Source organism: Parus major, chromosome 1A (assembly GCF_001522545.3).
Source record: "Parus major isolate Abel chromosome 1A, Parus_major1.1, whole genome shotgun sequence".
Lineage (NCBI taxonomy): Eukaryota > Metazoa > Chordata > Aves > Passeriformes > Paridae > Parus > Parus major.
In genome coordinates this window covers 60,995,798-61,020,394 of record NC_031773.1, presented here as the reverse complement: position 1 = coordinate 61,020,394, position 24,597 = coordinate 60,995,798, and the positions used below count along the sequence as shown (strand labels likewise).

At 41.7% G+C, this 24,597-nt stretch overlaps 1 protein-coding gene across 1 annotated transcript in view; it reads left to right on the top strand.

The window, feature by feature from the left end:
* VWF (von Willebrand factor) overlaps positions 1-24,597 on the top strand; it is a 127,200-nt gene that overhangs the window by 39,707 nt on the left and 62,896 nt on the right. Inside the window, exons 14-21 of the mRNA XM_015628568.3 lie at positions 809-1,004; positions 1,603-1,818; positions 7,669-7,909; positions 8,719-8,813; positions 10,484-10,644; positions 17,254-17,357; positions 20,537-20,675; positions 22,203-22,337. Coding sequence (XP_015484054.1) covers positions 809-1,004; positions 1,603-1,818; positions 7,669-7,909; positions 8,719-8,813; positions 10,484-10,644; positions 17,254-17,357; positions 20,537-20,675; positions 22,203-22,337 — 1,287 coding nt within the window. The remainder of the gene's footprint in view (positions 1-808; positions 1,005-1,602; positions 1,819-7,668; positions 7,910-8,718; positions 8,814-10,483; positions 10,645-17,253; positions 17,358-20,536; positions 20,676-22,202; positions 22,338-24,597) is intronic.

Here is a 24,597-nt window from a genome sequence, read left to right as displayed (position 1 = left end):
TACCAGAGCTTTACTCCTAACAGAAACCGACAGTTCCTACTAAAATAAAAGGTATTGGTGCCTTTGTGATGCAGATGTTGCTTAGGAGATTTCTCCCTGTTTACCTCTTGGTTTAGGGTCACCTTTCAGCTGCCCCTTGATTTGCAGCAGGAATAAAACAGGGTGAAAAGTGCATCTGCTCTGTGGGTTGTTGGAAATTCTGCTTTTAGTGTGCCCGAAATTCCTCTGGGCAGGAGGGCATCTCTGATGTGGGGTAGCTTTAGGGGTATTAGTTTATATCCTTTTATCCAGAGTCCTCAGTGTTGAGGGACATATCTCCAATATTGCCTCAATTTTGTGATAAAACAGCCAGTTTAAATTTCCTTCTAATTTTCCTTTAAAATGTGAAATGCTCTCAGATGCAGTCTCTTTCCCCAAATTCCCATGGGAATTACATTAAAAAAATGCAACCCCCACTGTTGCCCTGCTTATTTATATGAAGGAAGGGGGAGAATAGGGAAAGACTAAACTGGACTGCTGATCAAGGCATAAAAATAAGCTATTTTTCTCTTAGTCACAGTCACTTTTTCTCTTATACCTCTGAAATTCACTGTACTGTGCAAAAATTGTCCTGCTGCTACTAATAGTAGCATTTTTGTTAGAAGTTTGAAAATACAGTACAGTGGCATTGTGTCTGTAGTATTTTGATGTATGTTTGAGAATTTTCTTGAATATAAAATTGTCCATGGTTCATTCCTTAAAAAAAAAATCTTGCTCTACGGTGGTAACCTGTTCTGGAAGATGACCAGGCTAATGTTGTGTTCCTTAGGTGTCTCCAGTCTACTCTGAAAGAATGTGTGGGCTGTGTGGAAATTACAATGGAAACCAAGGGGATGATTTTCTTACGCCTTCTGGCATGGTGGAATCCCTTCTGGAAGACTTTGGAAACTCCTGGAAGCTCAATGCAGACTGCCAGGACTTGTTAAAACAAGACAGTGACCCCTGTAATCTCAATCCTCGTTTAGGTACTGAACTCTATCCAAAATCAATGGGTGCAGCAAATGGTGATCTTGCATTTACATAAAAAAAAAAAAAAGGAAAACAAAGAAAAAGAGAAGAAGCTAATTTTGCTTACATTACCACCAGGGTGGCTGTAATATATGTTTTTAAAAACCCAATAAACAACAGAAACAAAAAAACCCAGCACACAGAGACTTGTGTTGATGCAGGCTTCCTAAGGAAAATGTAATATGTTGTGAAAATCAAAAACAAAAATTAGCTTAATTTTGCAAATATAAAAAGGCAGCAGAAAGCAAAGGCCCTGTAAAAGGAATTAGAGCATCAGAAATAGTGCTAACAGAATATAAAAGCATTGCTTTTCCTTGATTTGCTTTACTAGTGAAACATTATTCTTTCAGTAGAGCTCATGATATATGAGCTATGGTGCTATCTGTACCTGCATGATCCTGTTTTATTCTTGTGTGGTTTTTTTCTTTTTTTCTTTCTTTTTTTTTTTTCTTTTTTAAAAGGAAGAGAAAATGCTTAGTATGTCTCTTCTAGCTTTCCATGAAAGCCACTTGGATTGATTGATTCAGCATGAGCATGTCCTTTTTCTCTTTTTAGCCAAATATGCTGAGGATACCTGCTCAATTCTTATGTCTCCTGCCTTTGAACTTTGTCACCATGAAGTCAGTCCCACTCCTTATGTGAAGAACTGCCGCTTCGATGTTTGCTCCTGCTCCAGTGGCAAGGATTGCCTGTGCTCTGCCATTGCTAATTATGCCGCAGCCTGTGCCAGGAAGAACATCCTGATCCAGTGGAGACAACCTGATTTCTGCCGTAAGTGCAGTGCTGCTCAAACCCCCCTGTTTTCCTCATCCTGAAGGAATTTTTCTAGCAATGTTGGATGAAAGATCTAGAATGAGAGGCCAGATTTTGCTTATGGCAAATGATGAGAGTAAATCTTTCCTTCACACTGGTAAGGATGCAAAAAGGTGATCCCAGGGACTGCTCAGCACTGGGGGAGACAAGCAGTGATCTGACACAGCTCCACAGAACTTTTGCCTGGATTTCCATTTTCAGTTACTCACCTGGAAGGTCTCTGAATGTCCCAGGGTAGGAGTCTCTCAAGTGATTTGTAGTAATCCTTCTAAGCTTCCCAGGTCCTGACTTCATCAGTGACTCCTGACTTTAGCTGAATGTGCGGTTATGGAGGAAGCACAAAAGGGCAAGACAAACTTGTATCAGAAGAGAATTTTGGCAACCTTGTGGCACTACTCCTGCTCACAGCAGGGCTAAATTACTGTAGATTGCCTGAGGTTTTGTCCAGACAAATTCTGAATATCTCCAAAAACAGAGGTACCACAGCCTCTCCAACATCTCTCTCCTATCTAAGGCAAGATTAGTAGCCAAACTGCCAAGAGGCTGGAGCGGAAGATTCCAACGCCTTTAATTTCTTTTATTTTTCTGTTAGGTCAATGTGGTAGGAAAAAATCCATTGCCATGTAATTTTGATTTAACATAGACATACTTTTATCATAAATATTTGTGAAGTGAATGTTTTTCCATTTTCCTGAGCAACTTTGTTATTAAGGAAAGAAGACAGTTGAAAAATTTGGGGGAAAGCATGTGAGCTTGGCATCTCTCCAGATTTGTTCTGCTAATTCTTCCCAAGCAGAGGGAAGTTTGTAAACTGAGTCTGTAGAAAGTGGAAAAGAGAGAGGTCTCTGGCCTTTGACCTGGTAGGGTCTGCAAGGTCAGTAACTGCAACTTCTGCAGGCTGCAGTGTTTGCTGTGAATGAGAACAAACCCAGCTTATATTAAACTGCTGCATGGTTTTATAACGTTTTACCTATTTTATGTAAATGTTCAGATAGGGGAACAGTAATGTAATAAAAATCCTTTCAGAACTCTGCAGGTCTGGAGGCTGAAAGAAAGAGCAGCGATAATGCCCCATTCCTCTTTCTGTAATTGAACAAATCAATTTTCACAATTAATCTTTAATAGTGCAGAGCTGCTTCTTCCTTTCTGTGCATTACACAGAGCTTTGTGCTCTCACAAAGTGACGATTTCCCTGATTGCAGATCCATCAGCCCCCATTAAATAATCCTGATGCCCCAGACATCTTCTGTCACATGAAGGAGAGCAATCCCTCTTTCTTAATGGGCTTGAGATGTGAATGTACAGGTTGTGTAATTTGTGCTGATGGCCCAGTGCACTGAATGTGTGCTTTACCCCTACCTTCATCCCCAGAGATTCGGTTTCTTGGGAAATGACTTGACAGAGCCAGTTTGCTTGATTTGGAGTGGATAAGTGTCAGGGAGTAAAGTCATTAGTGTAGCAAAGCATTTCTGCTGTGTGTCAAGCTATCAAGTGCATTCAGCTCCCCTGTTTTTGACATAATTTTAGTTGCAGTTTGATTATTTAAGACCTGACTCATACCCCTGTAGCCCACCATGAATAAGCACCAGAGTTAATCCCTTCATGCTGCAAGGGAGGAGCAGATAGGCAGAGAGGCTACACTGTGAAGGGCTGTGTCTCTCCTGCAGCTGCATGTAAAAAACTGGGTGAAACCCAGGCTGAATGGCTAAACCCAGAGTGGTGGTGAATGGAGTTAAACCTGGCTGGTGGCTGGTCACCAGTGGTGTTCCCCAGGGCTCAGCACTGGGGCCATTCCTCTTTAATATCTTTATCTTTGATCAGAACAAGGGGATTGAGTGTACCCTCAGTCATTTCTCAGGTGACACCCAGTTAGGTGTGAGTGTGGATCTGCTGGGGGCAGAAAGGCTCTGCAGGGGGATCTGGATAGGCTGAATCCATGGGCCCAGGCCAGTGGTCTGAGGGTCAACAAGGCCAGGTCCTGGGTGCTGCCCTTGGCTCACACCAACCCCTGCAGCTCCAGGCTGGGGCAGAGGGGCTGGAAAGCTGGGAAAGGCCCTGGGGGTGCTGGGGACAGAGGCTGGACAGGAGCCCAGGGGGGCAAGAGGCCAAAGGCACCTGGGCTGTGCCAGCTGTGGTGTGGCAGCAGGGCCAGGGCAGTGACTGTCCCTGTGCTGGGCACTGCTGGGGCCGCACCTCAGATCCTGGGGCAGCTTGGGAACCTCAGGACAAGATGAACATTGAGGGGCTGGAGCGTGTCCAGAGAAGGGGTTGGAGCTGAGGAAAGTTCTGGAGCACAAATCTCATGAGGAGGGGTTAAGCCTGGAGAAAAGGAGGCTCAGGGGGGACCTTCTCACTCTCTACAACTCTGACAGGAGGGTGCAGCCAGGTGGGGGTCGGGCTCTACTCCCAGGGAACAGTGGACAAGAGGAGAGGAAATGGCCTCAGGTTTCACCAGGGAAGTTCAGATTTGATTTTATGTAAACATTCTTCATGGAAATTGTTACCAAGCACTGGCATGGACTGTCCAGAGAAGTTGAGTCACCAAACCTCGAGTTATTTAAGAGCCACATGGATATGGTGCTTAGGGGCATTCTTTAGTGGTGGACTTGGCAGTGTGAGATTAATGGCTATATTTGGTTATCTTATAGTCTTTTCCAGCCCAAGTATTTCTATGTTTACCTGTCTCATGTGTATATTGTTCTGTGGCACAGGGGAATCAGTTGACACGTCCTTAGATCTTCCTTCAGATTTTAGGACATGTTGCTAAGCCCATTATTTTCCTTAATGTGGTAGTGCTAGGGCAGTTGGTGGCTTTGCATCCCTTCTGTAAGCTGATTTGTATAGGATAAATCCAAGAGTGCTGGAGCAGGGAATTAAGGACAGGCTCTGAGGTGCATTTGAGAATGGCTACAGTGCATGTTGAGCCTCAGCATGGTGGAGAAACTGTGTTAAATCTAGTCCTGGCAGGGCGCACTTTCACCCAGAGGTGGCAGCTTTTTCACCTTGTGTTGCTTGAGGAGATGGTCATGGTTTGTCTCTTTCACTCTGATTTCAAAACCCGCCCACAAAAGCTGCATGAGCTGTTAGATGCAAACACATTTTTTCCAATGCTTTCCCACTGTTTCTCATCTTATTCCTGGGATAGGCTGTGCTTCAGAGCACAGCACTGAGCTATTTTGGTTTTATAGGAGCCATCCACAGGGACTAGAAGCACCTTGTTTTTCCCTCTAATTTTCCTGTCAATAATGGGATGGGTTTTTTTTGGTGGCAGTGTATAACACAGTGTGCAGACAACAGGCCTCTCCTAGGTCAGTTGTCTTGCCTTTTTTTTCTGTTAAAAACAGATGTTGCTGAGAAGGGATGTAGCACTGTAATTGGAATGTGGAATGTAAGAGTTGGCATGGCATTGGAAAAACAGGGGATGTTCTGAAAATTTTAGGAGATGCATGGGCAAAGAAAATCTTAGAATGGTTTGGGTTGAAAGGAACTTTAAAGATCATCTTGTTCCAAGGGACACCTTCCACTAGGCCAGGTTTTTCCAATACCCTTTCAGCCTGTCCTTGAACACTTCCAGGGATGGGGCAGCCACAGCTTCTCTGGACAGCCTCTGGCAGAGTCTCAGCATCCTCACAAGGATGAATTTCTTCCTAATATCCAGTCTTAGCTTGCTGTCTTTCAGTTTGAAGCCATTCCCACGCATGAATTACAAAGCTTTATCTAAGAAAGGAATCTACTGCAAAGTTGTCTCTGTGGACAGGGAGTGTCAGTGACACTGACTAGAAAGTAGGGCAGGATGTTGGGCCTGGTTATCCCATCCTTTTTTGAATCTCGAAATTCATAAACTAATGTACCCATCTGAAATTTGCCAAACCAGTTCCATGTTTCTAGAGGTTCATTTGTAGCAAATAATACTTTTGGCTGAGGCCTCATGGCTGTCCTGCTGGGATGTGCTGTGATGAAAGTTATTTTTAAAATGGTCCTCAGCCCTGGGCTGTGTCTGTTCAGGGTTTGATTTACTGCAAAGATCAGGCTTGATCACACATTTTTGTGAATGACTGACGAAGACTCCTGTAACAGTGAATGAGACTATCTTCTGCTCAGTCCAGAGTTAGGAAGCATTTGCTGGATTGATGAGTACAGATTTCTTGGGATGTGTTGTGACAGGTACCTTAAGCAGTTTGGGCACAAGTCCCAGACTTGGGAGACTGTTGCTCTTAAGAAGTGTTCAAGTCACCTTAGATCTGGGCAAGATTTTTTCAGTTTAGGGTGTTACACTCCCAGGTATGGAGCTGCAGAAGCCTCAAGAGAAGCTGGGCAACCATGTCTCTCTTCAGCAGGCAGGAATAATTCTTCATTTAAGAAGAGTTTTGTCAAGGTGACCACGAGCCACTTGTCAGCACATAGCCCTTGCTTTGCTAGTCCAGGAACGCCACTCTGAGGCTGCAGGCCCATCCTATTATTCAGTGGCTGCCACAGTTCTCAGGGATGTGTGCTAGAAGAGAAGTAGGGATTATCACATCATTCTGCAGGAGTGACAAGAGGAAAGGCTTTCTCTGTAGCCCTTTGATCTTGGTTTTAGCAAGGTACAAATGTGCCAGCTTTCATTTGCAGCTGCTTTCCCGAGCTTCATTCCTCATCATCTTCCAACTGTTTGCTGTGGAAAGTTGCTACAAACGACAGTGTAAATCCTGGTTATCAGGAGGCCTGTTAAATTCAAACTCTTGATAAAACAAGCTCGTTTTCTTGTCTTCTGCAATGTGTTGTCATAGTTGCCACCTAGTGCTAATGCTGATGTATGCAGAGGTGAATGCTTCAAAATCGGCCCTGTAGAAGTGGAGGTTTTATAAACAAAGAAGCCAAAATGGATCCAAAGGCCACAGTTAATCTTCACATAAAAGAATTCATCATAAAAAGTTATTAGTATGAAGGTTTGGCTCCATGATTGCTAAATTATTTTATTATTTGCACTTATTTCCATAGAAATCACAGAGTGCTTCTGAGATATGAGGCTGTTAAGTATTGCAGCACTTCTGTTTACCAAAGCAGAAAAGTACTTTTCTACTACTTTTCTACTTATTTTGGCCAAATCGTCCCTGAAGATGTTGCAAAGGAAGAGAGGTGTGAATGTGTACGTGACAATTGTAATGCTCCCAAGGCATGGAATCATGGAATGGTTTGGGTTGGAAGGGACCTTACAGATCATGTCATGCCAACCCCCTGCCATGGGCAGGGACACCTTCCACTATCGCAGGTTGTTCCAAGGTCCATCCAGCCTGGCCTTGGACACTGCCAGGGATGGGGCAGCCACAGCTTCTCTGGGCAGCCTATGCCAGGGCCTCAGCACCCTCACAGGGAAGAATTTCTTCCTAATCCAATCTAAACCTGCTCTGCATCAGTGTGAAGCCATTCCCTGTTGTCCTGTTGCTCCAGGCCCTTGTAAATAGTCTCTTTCCATCTTTCTCTAGGTTATCTTCAGGTATTGGAGAGCTTCAATTAGGTCACCCTGACTGTGATCCAGATAATAACAGAGGTTGGACAGAGCTTGTGTTTCATGTTCTGGGTGAAATTTTGTGGCTGGATTTCCATCACGGTGCAGTGTAGTCCAGTCCTGACATTCATTGGGAACTTCCTTTAGTAAGGGTTTGTTTGTGTGTATATATAAACAGTTAAGGAGGGATGGTGTAACACTCCATTGATGAGTAAATTGAGCAAATATCTTTTAATCCCAAGCTTCCCAGTCTGTTTCAGGCAGCTCTTCCATTAGCTGGATTTGGATCAAATGCTCTTCTTCCTCATGTGTTTCTCTAGCAATGACCTGTCCTGAAGGCCAGGTGTACCAGCAGTGTGGGACACCGTGCAACCAGACATGTCGGTCACTGTCCTACCCAGAGGAGGACTGTGAGCAGCTCTGCCTGGAGGGATGCTACTGTCTCCCTGGGCACTACCTGGATGAGCACGAGCAGTGCGTGCCCAAGTCCCAGTGCTCCTGTTACTATGATGGGGAGATTTTCCAGCCAGAGGATGTCTTCTCAGATCATTACTCCATGTGGTAAGTGCACTATTCGTAACCCTTCCCTACACATTGTCACTCCAATTTTTGGACGGCTTGAGTTGTTAACTGGGTCAGTTCCTGTGCATCTACTGAAATTAGAAGATGTGAAGTTAAAGAAGAGGCAAGATTTTGCCTCCAACAAGCCAAATGGTGAATTTTGCTGTTGTATCTCTCTCCAGTTAATTTCAAATGTCACCTTACTCAGAATTAGTATTAAGCCCTGTTCTATGAACAGTTCCTGCCAGTTTGAAATGGAGCTTAATTACTGATAACAGTTACTTTGTGGGCTTTTAAAATGTCACTTTAATGTACTGTGCTACACTTCTTAACTGTTAAAACCTAATTACCGCTTGTCGAAGATATAAGTATTAAAAAGCATTTCTAATTGTTAAATTGAGTAGCAGTACACTTGGAGTGGGGATGCAAATTGCTGGGCAGGCTCAGTTTTGGGAACAGTGTGTTCTTTTCCTCTCTACCACAAAAATCCCAAGTTTCAGGAACTAGGTGGTCCCTTACCTTTTTCCACAGAAAAACTGACTATTGTCTTGCCTAGCTTTATCCCTGTGCAGCTGCACTGGTTCCAGGAGGACAGGGCAGGCAGCTGGGTTGCCATGCCACTGTATCCCATCAACTCCCTTAAGGAAAGCTTGCCTTTAATGTTGGTAGACACAGTGGATGGAGAGCACCAGCTCAGCCCCACTGAGGTGTAGTTTGGTATTCTGACAAGTTCCCTGTTGACTGAAAATCAGCATGAGTGAAAGCTAAATGTCGTTTAATTAAATATAAGTTCTATTTGTTTTTCTTAGCTATTGTGAGAATGGATTCATGCATTGCAGTACAAACAGAGCTCCTGGTGCCTTCCTGGCTGATGTTTTTGCTGATGAGAGACCATCTCCCAGAAGTTAGTATGCCTTAAAAATTAATATTTTATTTTTATATTTTTTTCTCTTCAGTATCTTGATAGTGTAGATTGGAGAAGAAATTCCAGAGGTTGCAACAGCTGTGATATTGTGAGATTTTTTTTTTTCTAATTTTTTTCTTTTTTGGGGGATAGAAACAAAAGGGATGTGTGGGAGGGTGCAGGGCTCACTGAATCTCACCTCTCAAAATTAAAATTATAATTAGCCACTGCAGTCTCTCTTGAGCTGAAAAGGTTAAAGGATGCCTTGGCAGTGATCTGAGGTCCCCAGTTGCTATTTGAGGATCACAAGACATCAGTAAGTCATTAGTTTATACCTTTTGCTTCTTACTAGTGGGATGAAAACTCTCTTTTCTGGTGCAAATGAGGGTTTTAGTGGCCTGAAGGTTACACTGCTGCCAGGTTTCCAGTGTGCCCTCCAGCCAGCAGGAATCTCCATAAAACCTCCTGGAGACTGACAGCTGCCACGTTTCCCATCAGTGGACAGGTTTATCAAATATTTGACTGAAGGCTGTGAGAAGTGCATGGGAACACATCTAGCATGTAACTGGGGTTTGCAGCATTGGAGAAAGGCCAGCAGTGCTCTGGAGTCTTTTGGGGTTTGATACATGGATGGATCTTATAGGATTGTCATGGGATAGGGGGTTTGAGAGTGGATGTGTCTCAGAGGGGACAGGGCTAGTGGAGCTTTAGGGAGGCCTGGCAATATCCAGGAGTTGGACTTGGTGATCCAGCTCAGGATAACTTATGATCTCTATGGGAACATCAGTAGAGCCAAACATGGTGTCTTCCACAGCACACTGACAAATGCACCTGTACATGGGGTGTGGAGGAAATTTATGGTTGATATTTGCCAGTGCCTTGGAGACAAAGGTTGTTGTTTGTCTTGCACCTTCTCAGGATATACCACCTTCTAGAGGAAAACACTGTAAATGCCTCTGTTGGTACAGGGCAGTGACCTGCTTAATGTTGCTTGCTAGGGACAGTGTTGCTGGATGGGTCACCTGTTCTTCAGGTGTTCTTCACCTTCCAGGTGAATATCTCACCAAACTCTTCCCTTAATGCTCCTAAGACATACTTTTCCTGATAATAGGATGTCAAGACTTACAAAACACCAGAGATGCATATTGCTAGTATCACTTGAAATAATATCCTGGAGTTTCTTAGAAAAAAAGATCATTCTGGTCTTCTGTCAGACCACAAAGGCTCAATGAGTTTGTATTGAAACTCAGGACACTGTTATTTACAGTCACCAATATAGTTATATTCAGTGTGGGAAATGGCTCTAAATGCAATAACATATGATACTGTTGCTTCTCAGAATATCAATTTTCTGCTAACTTTGTACAGTGCCTAGAGGTGTTTGCATAGCCCTAGTGCAGTCTGGAATTGCACTTTTATGTTTAGTGCAGCTTTTTTGCTTTAGAATGAATTAGTATTATTTAATATTATTGCTTTCATGACAGCCTAACTGAGGTCACTCCAGGGGAAGTCAGGGGTATTTTCTTTGCCATGTCATATGTAGTGGTGTTGTTCCAGACTATATTCTAAATTAGTTTCTAATCAAAGTGTTGATCCACCTTTTAGAAAAATGCTGTGCCAACAATACTTGAGTTCTAATTGCACTTTTTGTAAACTGATTTTTTTAAAAGTAAAAAGAAGCTTGACATGCAGATTCCCCATGGAAAAAATTATTTGTCCTGCCAACAACCCAAGAGCAGAAGGAGTGGAATGTACCAAGACCTGCCAGAACTATGACCTGGAGTGCATCAGCCATGGCTGCATATCTGGATGCCTCTGTCCAAAAGGGATGGTAAGCAAGTTTCCATACAGCAGCGAGAAGCAGGTCCTCTTGGCTTTCTTGCCTTCATTCTCTCCTACCATCTTACAGCTTTGGAATAAGTGGTTGTGAAGTATTGACTGTCAAATTGTGGCTGGTTTAAAGAATGTGTATATCTGCACTGAAGATGAACATTAACTTGTAAAAAACAATTATGAATCAAAACTCCAAAGCCTGCTTTGAAGACCAGTTCATGTTTTCCTTTAGCTCCTAGTCAGAGAGACAGAAGTACACCCATACTCAGGCTGATCATAGGGATGGAGCACCTCTCCTCCAAAAAAAGGCTGAGAAAATTGTTCAGCCTGGCAAAGGGAAAGCTTTGGGGGTGACCTCATTGTGGTCTTGCAGTGCCTGAAGGGAACCTACAGGAAAAATGGAGAGAGACTCTCGACAAGGGCCCGGAGTGACAGGACAAGGGGCAATGGCTTCACACTGACAGAGCAGGGTTAGGTTGGATATTAGGAAGAAATTCTTCCCTGTGAGGGTAGCGAGACCCTGGCACAGGTTGCCCAGAGCAGCTGTGGCTGCCCCATCCCTGGCAGTGTTCAGGGCCAGGTTGGATGGGGTTCTGAGCAACCTGGTCTAGTGGAAGGTGTCCCTGTTTATGGCAGGAGGTGGAACAGGGTGGTCTTTAGGGTCCCATCCAACCCAACCTGTTCTGGGATTCTCTGATCCAGCCACCCTTCCTGCTGATACTGGTTCCTCCTTGTCAAGTCTCCATCTCTCCAGCTGCCTTCCTGTGGTTTGTACCAAATTGAAGGTTCCCTGGGAGAAGGAATGTGGGATATGAAATTTGGTAAGATTATGCCAGGGGGTGTCTTGGAATTGCAGATGGTGTACTAAACAGATTTTCTTTTTTCACTGAAAGAGGCTTTCTGGAGTCTAGTGTTATGTCCCACTGCAAGCCTCAAATTTAATTATTAGTTTCAGTGCTTTCTACCACCAAATTCCTTCAATTATCTTACAAGAAAAACATCTCCAAAATTCTCAGTATGCAGTAATTTCTAGCAGTAATAGAAACATACTTTGAGCGTTGCTACTGTATTTTGCTGATAAACACACAATTATGTAAATAGATTCTACTCCAGAATAAAATGCCACCTCTAGGCAAAAGCTCAGGCTTCTGAAATGTCTTGGAGGTGAAAAAGAATAGAATCTGAAGTCACCCATGAATTTTCACCACAATTTTAAAAACAAGTGTTACTTATTTTCATATTTCAGTGTGTAAATGTCTGTCCCCTAAGTGAAAAATATTCCTAAAGAGTAGCAAGATAAGAAAACTTAGAAAAGCTTGTGTACTTGTAAAGTTCCAAGAGCTCCAAGGTGAACAGACCTCTGATTCAGTGAAGAAGCTTGAGATTTTTGGTTTCACTTCTGGGATATGGTAGTAGTATACTTTTGACATAATTATGGAATGAAAATTATGATACTACTCTGCCGGAAAAAATCTCAACCACCAAACCAACTTCCTAGTTATTAACCGTCATGTTTGGTACAGTATTTCATATTCTTTTTCAGTAAGTTGAAACAATTGTTTCATAAAATTTTTGCCCAGAGAGCAGTCTTTCGCCTTTTGGAATTGTAAACTCCAGCTGACTTTGCAGTGATGTGAAACACACCCCTGAGTTCAACAAGGTGGTTTGTCAGGTTTTGGATTGAGGATTCAGGCTCAGTAGTTTAAAAAAAAATAAATTAGTAAATAAATTCTTGTCCACTAGATGACAGTATTGTTTAATGTTCACTAAAGTCAGTGAACTGATTGATAAACTGATTCAATAAACCAATTATTAGTTCTCATTGGCTTCCCTTTTGGCAGAGATTAAAAGTTATGAGATACACCAAAGCCACAATGGGAGAAGCCCATGTAGAGATGATCTTGTAACCACTACCGTGCAAAAACCAGGATCAAGCCCAGTCCCTGTTCATGTGTGTCTTGTTTATCCTGTGTTTGACTCCTGGCTCCACAGGAGCTGCCAGCTCATTCTCAAAGAGCAGTTTCCTCCTCCTCACCCAATGGGATGAGGTTTGGGAGAACCCTTTTTTCTGATCTCTGCGCTCTGCAATGAAGCTTTGTGCTCCCTGACTAGAGAAAGATTTGGGATGGTGACCAGGATCTCCTTCCCATCCTGTCCTTTTCTAACACAGAGACTCTGGAAGCACAGAGACAAAGCTCAACAAAGTCAAATCAAAGTCTAAGTCTGTGTTTTCCAGGCTTGTACAGCAGAGGTGAGCAATAAAGGGACTGGGAAAAGGAATTACCATTTTATTGGTCAGTCTCCCTTATTGGTGTTCTGTAATCCTGCCTAATTTACAAGCACTCACAGAGTTGAGCTGCTATTTGCAGGAAGGTTTGTGGGAAGTAACAGATTACTCAACATGCATTCCCATAAATATTTGCACATATTATCATGCTGGAATAAATTGTGCCTTCTTACTGAAGATTTTTTTCTTTTATGGTAGCATATGAAAGTTATCAATGCTCACAGATAACTTAGCTTGAAGACATAACCTAATTTCTTTCAACTGAAAAATAAGTTTTTTAGTTAATCTTGACTTAGTATTTTACATTGTTTTGATTTCTAGCAAATAAAAATGTTCAATATGTCATAAAAATAATTCTTTTTCTTCTGTCTTTGATCATCTGGAAGGTGGGAAATTCTCCATACTTGTCACCCTTTTACACAGCAGAAAAGAGAAATCATAACATATGTGCAGAAGTGTGTGGAAAAATATGCTTTCTCAGATTAGTTTACTGCACTTCAGTTTTTCCCCTTGGAAAATATTAATAAATATACAAATGGAGTGTTAACCACCTTTCTGGGGAAAGAGAGGAGCAGAACAACCAGAGAGCACAAAATCCAGACACTGAAAAAGTAGAAAATTAGTTTCTTTCTATTCCTAACAACATTAACAAAAATAAGGTTTACAATTTAAATATTTTATTGCATTCTGACTGCTGAAATAAAGTTGTTTCTAAGACTTTGATATGTTAGCAGAAAAAGGAAAAAAATACAGACCCTAAACATCTTAACCAGGAAAGCTTGGAAGGTTTTTTCCTTGCTAACTGTTTTCAAATGAAATTTACCTGACTGTTTTGATTTCTCTGCTGTATATTTTTCAGTGTGGTCTTATCCTACATTACAATGTCTTCATAAGGAGGTGGGCATGTCAAATAAATATCAGGGACATGCAGCTGACATAAGAAAGAGGAGTCAAGTAAACCAGCACATTTTGATCTTCTAACATGTTGTTAACTTTGTTTGCACAGTAAGGGTGAGAGACTGTTTTAGTTAAAACAAAAATTTATGAAAGTTCTTCCCTGTGAGAGTGGGGACAGGTTGTCCAGAGAAGCTGTGGATGCCCCATGGACCTGGAAGTGTCCAAGGTTGGGTTGGATGGGGATGAGAGCAACCTGGGATAGTGGAATGTGTTCCTGCCCATGGAACTGGGTGATCTTTAAGGTCCCTTCTTCCCCAAACCAGTCTCTTATTCTTATTAGCTATTGGGTTCTAATCTGACCTGCTTCCTTTACTTAATCCCATGCTTCTTCCATACCTTTGGCTGACTTTCCACTGAAACCCACATGTGTCAGGAGGAACAGAACTTTCTGAGCTTCCCTTGACAGAGGGATACTCATCAAATTGTGTTAACCAAGAGATCAAAGTTAAGGTTTGTTGAGATGGATTTCAGGACCATAGGATTTCCTGACTTGGAAGAGACCCACAAGGACCATCCAGCCCAGCTCCTGGCCCTGCACCATTCAACAATCCCACCCTGTGCCTGAGAGCGTTGTCCAAATGCTCCTGGAGCTCTGGCAGCCTTGGGGCTGTGACCACTGCCTGGGGGAGCCTGTTCAGTGCCCCAGCACCCTCTGGGGAAGAACTTTTCCTAAATTTCACCCTAACCTTCCCCTGACACAATTCCCACCATTCCCTCAGGTCCTGTCCCTGGTCACACAGCAGAGATCAGGGCCTGCCCCATCTCTTCATCTCATGAGGAAGCTGCAGAACTGCTGTGAGCTCTGACCTCAGTCTGCTCTTCTCCAGCTGAACAGACCAAGTACCCTCAGCCATTTCTCATGTGGCTTCACCTCCAGTGCCTTGACCATCTTTGTAGCCTCCTTTGGACACTCTAACAGCTTTAGATTCTTATATTGTGGTGCCCAAAATTGCCCACAGGACTCAAGGTGAGGTTGAATCAATGCAGAGCAGAGCGGGATGATCACCTCCCTCTCCACATGAGTGTGGGTAAGGAGAATCTGAAAGGTTTGGAAACCTGTAATATTGTTCTTTCTTTTGCAAGATTTTTCGATGTTTAGCAATTAATAAGACAGATCAAGGAAATGATGGACATTCCTGTTTGATCCCCAAGTAATGGAGGGCTGGTTGTCAACCACTTGTAATCTCATAGATGCAGAGCATTTATGAATTAAGGGCATTTAATGGTGCAAACAGCTGATGTTTTCATTACAAACCTCTGTCTTTTTGTGTGGTTGCCTTGCCAGTGCTGCTGCCTCCTGTCATCTCAAGCACTCAGGACTGCTAAATCTCCTGTATTAACTGCAGTCTACTGATGGATTGAGATACTTCGAGAGAATATCCATCTGCTTGTGAATAGTTCTTCTGGCCTTGTAGTGTAGTACCACATGGTCTCTGTAGTGCAACATGGCAGCAGGCTGCCAGATGTGCCCCAGATTTTGGATGGGGTGTTAAAACGCCCAGTGGGTTGTGTGTTACTGTTAACAAAATTGTAATTTATTGAATTTTGCAGAAAAAAATTATCATTCTTCTGGTCAAAGTCTACTTTGGATTTGTGCATCCTGCTTCCTGAATCCTACCCACTGTCTGTCACTGTTCAAGACAAAGTGCTCTTCCTTCTTTTTTTGTGGTTTAACAGCTGCTGTGCTGGTTGTGATAAAATAACTAATACCAAGCTGTACAAGGATTTTAGGGAGCAAGGAGAAAAAGTTCTAATTCTCTTTTTACTAACCAGATGTCTAATCCCAAGTTTTGTATTCAGAGGCAAGCCCTCAAGTGTATTGTGAACTCTGTTGCTGAACACTCTGCAAAAGTTCAGCAACGTAGCCACGAGTGTGAGGTCATATTCCTGCTTTTTTTCCTAAAAACCACCAGGAAGGAAGGAAAGAAGGTACTAAACTCTTCTTTCTGGTCTTGTCTGGACTTTCTCACCATCCTCTGTAAAGGTGAAGGCAGAGCTGCAGCTGTGTTATCTAGAAAAGCATTTCTTTGTTTCCATCTTGCTTTTATTGAAGTGATTTTATTTGGCATAATGCAGCTCTCCATAAGCCACAGAGCATGTGGAGCTGCATATGAAGGAAGGGTCTCTGGGCTGTGAATTTTTTTTTTTGTGAGTTGTTCCATGTGGCAGTTCTAGGCTCCCATAGGAAAAGGCAAAGCTGTTATTCTTTATTAACCTGGCTTTCAGACTACATTGATCTCATTGGCCCATACTTAATGGTAAAAAATAAACTATTTTGATGATTTTGCAGAGTTTAAATTGGGAAGGTGATATTTTGTGACTTTTGAATGAGAGGAAGGGGAAAGGCTCTCCATTTAGGTATTCCATGAAACAAGAGCCAAACCTATCCTGGCTTTGCCAGAACTGATATTGAGTGAAAAGTCAGCATAGCCAGCTATGGTTATGTTTGATTCTCTAAAACTGGGGGTCTTCAAAAGGGAAAGTAATCACAGAAAAAGAAAACAGAAAAGGAGTGAAAAACCTGAATAGTCTAAAGCCATTACTTGTTTTCCTTTGGTTGTAGTTTTTTTGTTTGTTTTTGGTTTTTCTTGTTTAAGTGGGACAAATGATTTGTTGTTATACAAAGAGACACTCAGAGCAGAAGGGTGAAACTGAAAACATGGGTAGAATATGAAGTCCTATTTCCCAGCAACAGGGCCGGTTGCAGAGAGAGCAGAATAATACCTCAAGTGGACTGATATTTATCCTGCCTTCCAGGAAATAAATAGGGATTTGAAAGAAAATGAGTGATTACTGCAATTTTCAGAGGAGAGTTGATAGAGGATTGGCTTTGTTCTGTGACAGCAGAACCTGCACTTGTACGTGCAAGAGTTAGTCAGGCACTGGCTGAAGTTAGTGGCTTCTGGTCTCCTTGATGTTCCTATTTCCATTTTTAGTCCATCTGGGCCCTTTGTCTGCTTTTCTAGTAGGCCCTTTTCCAGTTTGTTGTGTGTGAGAAGCTATTCACCTGCTCTCCATGCTCAGGTTACCCTGCTTCACTGCATCCTGGACTTTCTCATTGTGACATTCTTTTATAATGTCATCTATTCTCCCAGCAGCTTGAGGTGGTGGGGGCAAGCTGTGATTTATGTACCTGTAAGACTGTGATTTATGTACCTACAGTCTATTTCTGTTAATGGCTACAAGTATTAGTATTACTGTGCCTTTCTTACCTTGGATAGGCTTCATACTTTCTTTTATTCCTTTCAACCTTTCTTTTATTTTTCATCCACACATTCTGTGCTTGCTCCTGGCTGCTTGCTCGACCTGCACATGGCTACGTACCAACAGCCCCGTGTGGTGACAAAATTGTGTTTTGCTTAGGTGCGGCATGAGAACAAGTGTGTTGCTCCTGAGAGGTGCCCGTGCTTCCACAATGGAAGAGAATATGCCAAGGGAGAAACAGTGACTAAGGACTGCAACACCTGGTGAGCCACTGGAAAGGTGTTCTTCTCTTTAGGGGGCCTGTTTCTGATAACACCAAATATTGTTTGCTTAACAGATCTCTTTTATAGAAAACCAGTTTTTGCTGCATAGTAATTGCACAGACAACTCGTTCCCTTTATGTGTTGCATAAAGATCCAATAAAATTCCTGGCAAAGTCTGGCAACCTCTACCTTGTGCCCTACAAATAGTTGTGTGTCTGTGTAACTCCTCTGTAGGCTCTAGATAGTGGATTTTGCAACACAAGATAACAATATAGGACTTATATGCTTTGGGGTGGAAGGAATGGAGCCTGGGCTTTGTCACTAAACTTTGCTATTCTGTTTCCCTTTTTGTTTCCTTTTGTTTTGTCTGAGGCCCTTCAAATCAGCCATTTTCAGCCAGAAGGGGTGGGATGCACCAGCTATAATATGACAGGAGCTCTTCAGCAAATGATAAAGAATTAGGAAAGGGACAGGGTCGACCTTTAATATCTCAAAAGAGTGCTCTATCCATTGATATATTAAAAAAGATGAAAATAAATGGAAAACTGCTACTTTCTTAGAAGAAAGAAGTGAGTGCTCTGTGTCTTTCACCATTATCCTGCTTGGTTGCTAGAAAAGGATTTATATGTCCAAAGGGGAGTTCTGGGCTGCTCAGTGTGCCTGGAGGGAAGCCCTCAGCACAGGCTTTGGTAAGGTACAGTGGGCCACTTTTGGCTTCTCCTGCACAGCACATTGGCTGCACTGGAGGTGCTTTGTTTTCTGTGTGTGTGTGTGTGAATGATGGCTCTTTCCTTCAGAGCTCCAAAAGTCCAGGGTATAGGACATTCAGCCACTAGCGGTGTGAGAAATCTGTTTTCTTTTAAATTCATACTTGAGAATCTGTTACGTATTCTACCCTAAATGTCCCTGTCCAGCTCTGTGGCAATCCCAGGAGCAATGTTTATCATTCTCAGTATGACTGGGGAGAGTTGGGTCAGAGAATCAGCACCACTGCATAGTCCAAGGCTTGATTTTTGTTTGGTATGCTGCTATTTGAATAACAAATTTGATTTCAAGATTTGCATTTTTTAGCTAGTGGGACTGCTCTGAACTAGCATAAGTTAGCCTTGGATGAAGGTTTTATATGGAAGTACTGACCTCCCAGTGATTTGTTTCATTTCTTTCCTTTGCAGCTACATATAACAATGTGCATCCATGTACTGTAATAAAACTTGGGGGAAAATAGGCTTGAAAAGGAAAGAGATGGAAGAGAAATGGATGTTTTTGTCTAGATACATATTCTATAACCTGCTTACATTGCATTTAGGTAAAAGTGATTCAGCTGAAAAATAGACACTGTGAAAATTTTATTGAAACAAGAAGAGTACAGCGTGAAACTCCTCAGTGTTAACAAATTTGAAAGGTTCCTCACAATAACCATGATCAGCCTTTATGTTTTCAATTATCCATATAACCTTTGATCTTAAAGTAGTCACAAGTGTGTTGTTTTATTCTTGTAACTGCCCACTTAATTCTGGCAATACCATTATAAAATATATTTCCTGAAATACATAGAATTTCCTTCAATATCAGGGTCAAGAAAATGTTAGAAATAAGCCTTTTTCTCATTAATAAAAAGTTCTTCCTCAAATTTTAGGTGTTTTTTGGGAATGTGAATGTAAAATTGGAAATAAGGTCCCTTCAAAAATGTCACTATGGCTTTTTTGAACTATGTGACTTTGAGAAGTTTCTTGATAGTTCTCAGCAAATATCAAGTCAAATGTCATTTAGAAAGTGATATAGGAAATTACTATTGCTTTGAGAATTGGTTGAGAGTCTGCATTTTGGAGGTTGTGATCTTCCTTTTCTTTTGCTTTTTGTACTGCTGTTGCAGGAGTTCTCATTCTCACTTGTTCTTAGCCAGATGTGAACACCTGCAAAGGCAATATATGAGCCAGAGGTGTCAGATTTGGCATTTACATCCGACTTGACATATGGGAGACCCTAATTCATGAACAATGGAATGTCTCCAAGCCTAAGCCAGTGGCAAACCTTCTGTTATGCAATGTATTGGGAATTCATTGTGGAGCTCAATGAAAATCTTGGAGTCACACTTGTGCAGCAGCGCTCAGCAGAAAATTGCTAATCTGAATTTAACCACCCCACGCCCCTTATAATCTGTCCATGCACGTATTTACAAGATCTTGCTCTTGTCTAACTGTTAGCACAGAATTCATAGAAGAGGAGGGGGCAAGAGGTTTCATGTTACTGAAATTTCATTCTTTGAAGAAAATGTCTTGCACAATATTTATTATGATGTGAAATGTTACCAAGATTAAATAATGTTTATGCTAAGGTTAAGGCATTATTAGAGAACTCAGTTCAGTGCCTGGTTTTTCCTTTGGGTAGCAATTTGATCTTGGGAAAGTACTTGAAGTTTTTATGTCTGTAAAGCATGGATAGAATTCCTCTTTCCCTGCCCTCACAGAGCTTGATTAGAAAATTCCTGGGGCAGTGATGATATCTATCTGCATTCATGGAGCATTTAGTGGATGAATGTTTTGCCGTCCTTATTGATTAATTATTAATCTTAATTAATTATTAAATTATAATTATTAGATATCGTGTCAAATGGTATTCTAACTCTCCACTGATTGTGGGTTGTATTTTATTTGCTCATTCTTTTGCTAGTTAGCAAATCAATTTATTTTCACTGATCAAAAGCCTGTGGATGTCAAGGGAAAGTTCCCCTTTCATATTTGCAGCTTCTGTAGCAAGGTTGTGGTCCCCCAGGATAGCTCTGGGAAAGGAAAAGAGTGGTGGATGCTCTGTTTTGCTGAAAGGGTACTTGGAGCAGACCAGCATATCCTAAATAAAATTATAGTATGAAAGAATATTGCAGCAGACTCTGTCCTGACCTATTTTGTAACAGGGAAATTCAAACCATGCAGAGTCCTTTACACAGCTTATAAGAAACAGAGAAACACAACCTTTATTTATTTAATCTTAATGCACTGTTTGGATTTATGCACCCACTGCTAACATATGCTGATTTATGTTAATGAGAGAACCTCTCATCTGGTGGTAGAGACATCCAGGAGGCAGAGTCTGTGATACTTTCACTTTGCCTAAAACACTTTTCATTCTCTTGCTTGTTATTTACATTGAGATAAGGACAACTGCTTCCTTTTTTGTTACAGCACGTGCCAGGGGAGGAAGTGGGAGTGCACCAAAAATCTCTGTGATGGCACCTGCACTGCTATTGGTACAGCTCATTACTTGACATTTGATGGATTGAAATACAAGTTTCCAGGAAACTGCCAATATGTGTTAGCTCAGGTAAGAGTATGTCAAATGCTAAAACCGCCCAATCATATAAAAAGAGTTTGACACCAGGTGAGAAGCCCAGTGTTGGATAAAGCACAGTTAACTATTTCTAATTACTAAGTCAGATGTATAGTAGAGAAGAATAGAGCTTATTAATGCTCTATTCTTAGAATTAATTATTAATTCTCAAGACATCTCTTCAGAGATGTCTTGAGAATTTTGAAGAGTGCATTGTGTTCCATAGAAATCAGGCTGTCATGTGCCCAGCTGGTCATCGTGAACCTTATGAGAGCACCTTGGTACAGAGCAGAGCTGTCTGAATCTCATCTTTAAAATGGAATTGTGGCTACCCACAAACCAGTGTTTTCTTCTTTTCCTCTTTATCCTGTAGTGGTAGTTTGCTCTCTGGCTGAGTGAGACAAGGAATATGCTCAGTGAACCTAACCTAAATACACCCAGAGCACAGGCTCTGCTCATTCCCTTCAGTATGGTCCCTGTCTTGTTCCATGCACCACCTGCTTGGAGAACCCTGACAATATCCATTTTCCTCACAGTGAGGAGGAGAGGGGGATAAAGGCAGACCACACTAAAGCCAACTTTAGATTTGTGAATGCAGCCAGAATTTAGAGTTAACTAAGATAAAGGCTCATCTACATGCAAATTATCATGTATTTAGAAACGACTGTGCAAACAAGGATTCATCTGAAAATTGAGTTTAAAACTAGATGGATTAAGTGCTGATTGATAACAGCTGTATTCTGCAGTTACAGAATGTGTGATGTGTTTCTTGGGTGGGATACTCTTTTCCCTACAGAGTCCTCATGAGGCACATTCCTCCTTGCAGTTCTGCTTAGGGAGGAAGGTATGATCTACTTGCCTCTGCCAGGTCTTTGAAATATGCTCCCACCTTGATGCCAGCTGGATTATGTTTGAGGAGTGATTGCTTTGCCACTCCTGAGAGCTCTGTGTAAAGGTCTTATGGGCAGCAATACCATATGCTACTACATAACTACTTAAAAATGGAATTTAGGTCTGTTTTCCTTAAATGACAGACACAGAGAGCTCCACACAGGGCCTTTTTCTTAAAAGGTGTGTACTGAAAAAAATGAACCAAAAAATAAAATCTAAAAGGCCAGAGAGATATGAGTTATCATATAAATGCAGTATGAATTCTCCAAGGATCTCAGAAATATTTGACTTAGAAGAAAATCAAATACATTAAGCTGTGTATTCAGATATGCCCTGTGCCCATCATACATCTTAAATATCACACATAGAGTATCATTGTGGATTCTCCCTGCCAAAAAATACTCTCCAAATTATGCACGTGTGTTACTGACAGAGTGTGCCCCACTTAAGAGATGGAACACATGAATAACCGTGCTAAGCATAAACTAAATGAACATGGCGTGCCAGTATATATCCTATTGACCACAGATTACACAGTGTTGTTTGAGGCTTCTTTTTTCTCTATGTTTTCCCTGTATGTGTTTTTCAAATACTCTGCATTACTGACTCATTTATTTTCTTATCTGATAGGACTTCTGCAAGGGTGACTCTGGGACATTCCAGATACTCATTTCGAATGAAGGTTGTGGCTTCACTGGAGAAAAGTGCACCAAAAGGGTTATCATTTTGTATGAAGGAGGGGAAATAGAGCTGTTTAATGGAAACGTATGTACTCTTCCTTTTTCTTTCCTATTTTTTTTGGAAAATAATTTCAGATTGTTCAGTAAACTGAGGCAGGAATGACCTCATGCTCAGGGATTCTTGATAATAAAATTAACAGATTAGCAGGTTTATATTTATCCATTTTATTTCCAGAGGTATAATGCTATTTTGGTATTTCTGCTTAATGCCAATCAGTTTATCTCAGATAATCATAGAATGGTATGGGTTGGAAGGGACCTGAAAGATTACCCAGTTCTACTCCCCTGCCATGGACAGGGACACCTTCCACTATCCCAGGTTGCTCAGAGCCCCATCCAATCTGGCCTGGAACACTTCCAGAGATGGGGCAGCCACAGCGTCTCTGCACAACCTGTGCCAGGGCCTCACCACCCTCACAGGGAAGAATTTCTTCCTGATATCCAATCTAAACCTCCTCTCTGTCAGTGTGAGGACATTTTCCCTTGTCCCACACCAGACCCTTGAAAAGAGTCTCTTTCTCTTTTGTAGTCCCTTTAGCTACTGGAAGGCTGCAATAAGGTCTCCCTGGAGCCTTCTCTTCTTTAGGCTGAACAATTCCCACTTTTTCAGTCTTTTCACAATAGAGGTGCTCCAGCCCCCTGATCATCTTGATAGCCTCCTCTGGACTCATTCCAACAGCTCCATGTCCTTCATATATTGGATGCCACAGACTCTTTCTAAACATGGTTTGTCAAAGCTTGTTTCCAGCAACTTGAAGTGCTAGGAAGGGTTAAGAAATGACCGACCTGTGGCTAGTAAAACATCAGAGCTAATTTAGCAATCTGAAGGACTAAGCAAACACACACAAAAAAAGTCACTGCTCAAACAAGTTGATGCTGAAATGTCAGCTGTCCTTCACCCTGTTAAATTGCTGGATGGAATATCCACCCGACTATATTCTTCTTTTTCTTCCTTTTTGCTACTAACAAACATGGAAGAATTAACCAAGGATCACTTCCACCTCCAATGTCTCTTCCCAGCAGGAAATGAGCTTTCCAGAGGGCTTTGCCTTGAGCACTGTAACAACTCATGCTGCCTGTGAGCTCAACCACTGCAGAGCTGCAGTGGATTATTGTTTCAGTCGCTGCCTTTTCAGAACCCACTCTACATTTGCCTTTTTTTGGGTTAACAGACAAAGCTGTACCAGGTTTGGAATTGCCTGCAAATTGCCACTGAACTTTGGCAGGAACACAAAAACTTTTATTAAACGTGTCTATGCACCTTGACAGCATAGGATCCATGTAGGCTTTGGGTGCTGCAGAAATGAACACAAGACATATTGGTTGTCCTGTGCTTTATTTCTACTGCTAAAGAGTCCCTGGCTTGGGTGAGGGTGAATAGCAGTACAGGGATCATTCCATTGAGCTGGGCTTTGTCTGAAAGCTTCTTTAGGTGACAGATTTTCAGAAAAGCTGTGATTCCATTTGGATATGTAAGAAGGGCCAGAAGAAAACAGCAGGTGATTTAGGCATCCAGCAGCTCCAGCATCAGAGAGTGGTTCCTGAGAGAGCCTGACCTTGTAAGACCTAGGTCTGTATTACAGCACTGTCCATATGACCCTGAGAGAATTTTTAGCTGTCTTTTCAGAGAGTTTAAGGCTCAGTGTAATAATATCTAGAGCAGGTTTGCTTAAAATAACAACAACCAAAAGACATTAAGGAAAACCAACTGATATGGAGATCTTAGGCAAATTCTTATTCAGTCATGACTTTCTACACTCCTTTTCCACAAGAATCCTTGGAAGTAAGCAGAAGAATTAGTATTATATAGTGTATATATATAGTATTATATAGTATATATATAGAATATAGGGGTTTTTTTTTTAAACATTAAAATGTTTCAAATTAACATTGTTTTAAGATGATATGTTTTGGGAGCAGCTTCTACTGCTGCCACTAAGTAGGGGTTTAATTGACATGTTACAGTTCTGGCTGACATTTTTAAAAAAATGAAATAATTTTTGCTTTTCTGAAACAAAACTGCAAGTTCGCAAGGTCAAAAGTTTATTATTTCATGGCTGGGCAAAAAGCCTCCATAAATAAAAATTCTGTAATTTATGTCAACCCCCCAGCTGAACTTTGTCCTCTTCTGTTTTTTGGAACCCTCTGAATTTGGAAGGACAAAGATTGTTCTAGAATTTTAAGTGGTCAAGTGACTATATTGTGTAGTAATATGTTGGGCATAGGAGAAAGTTAAAAAGTTTTCAGTACCTAAAATATCTTTTAATATCTTCCCTAAAGACACT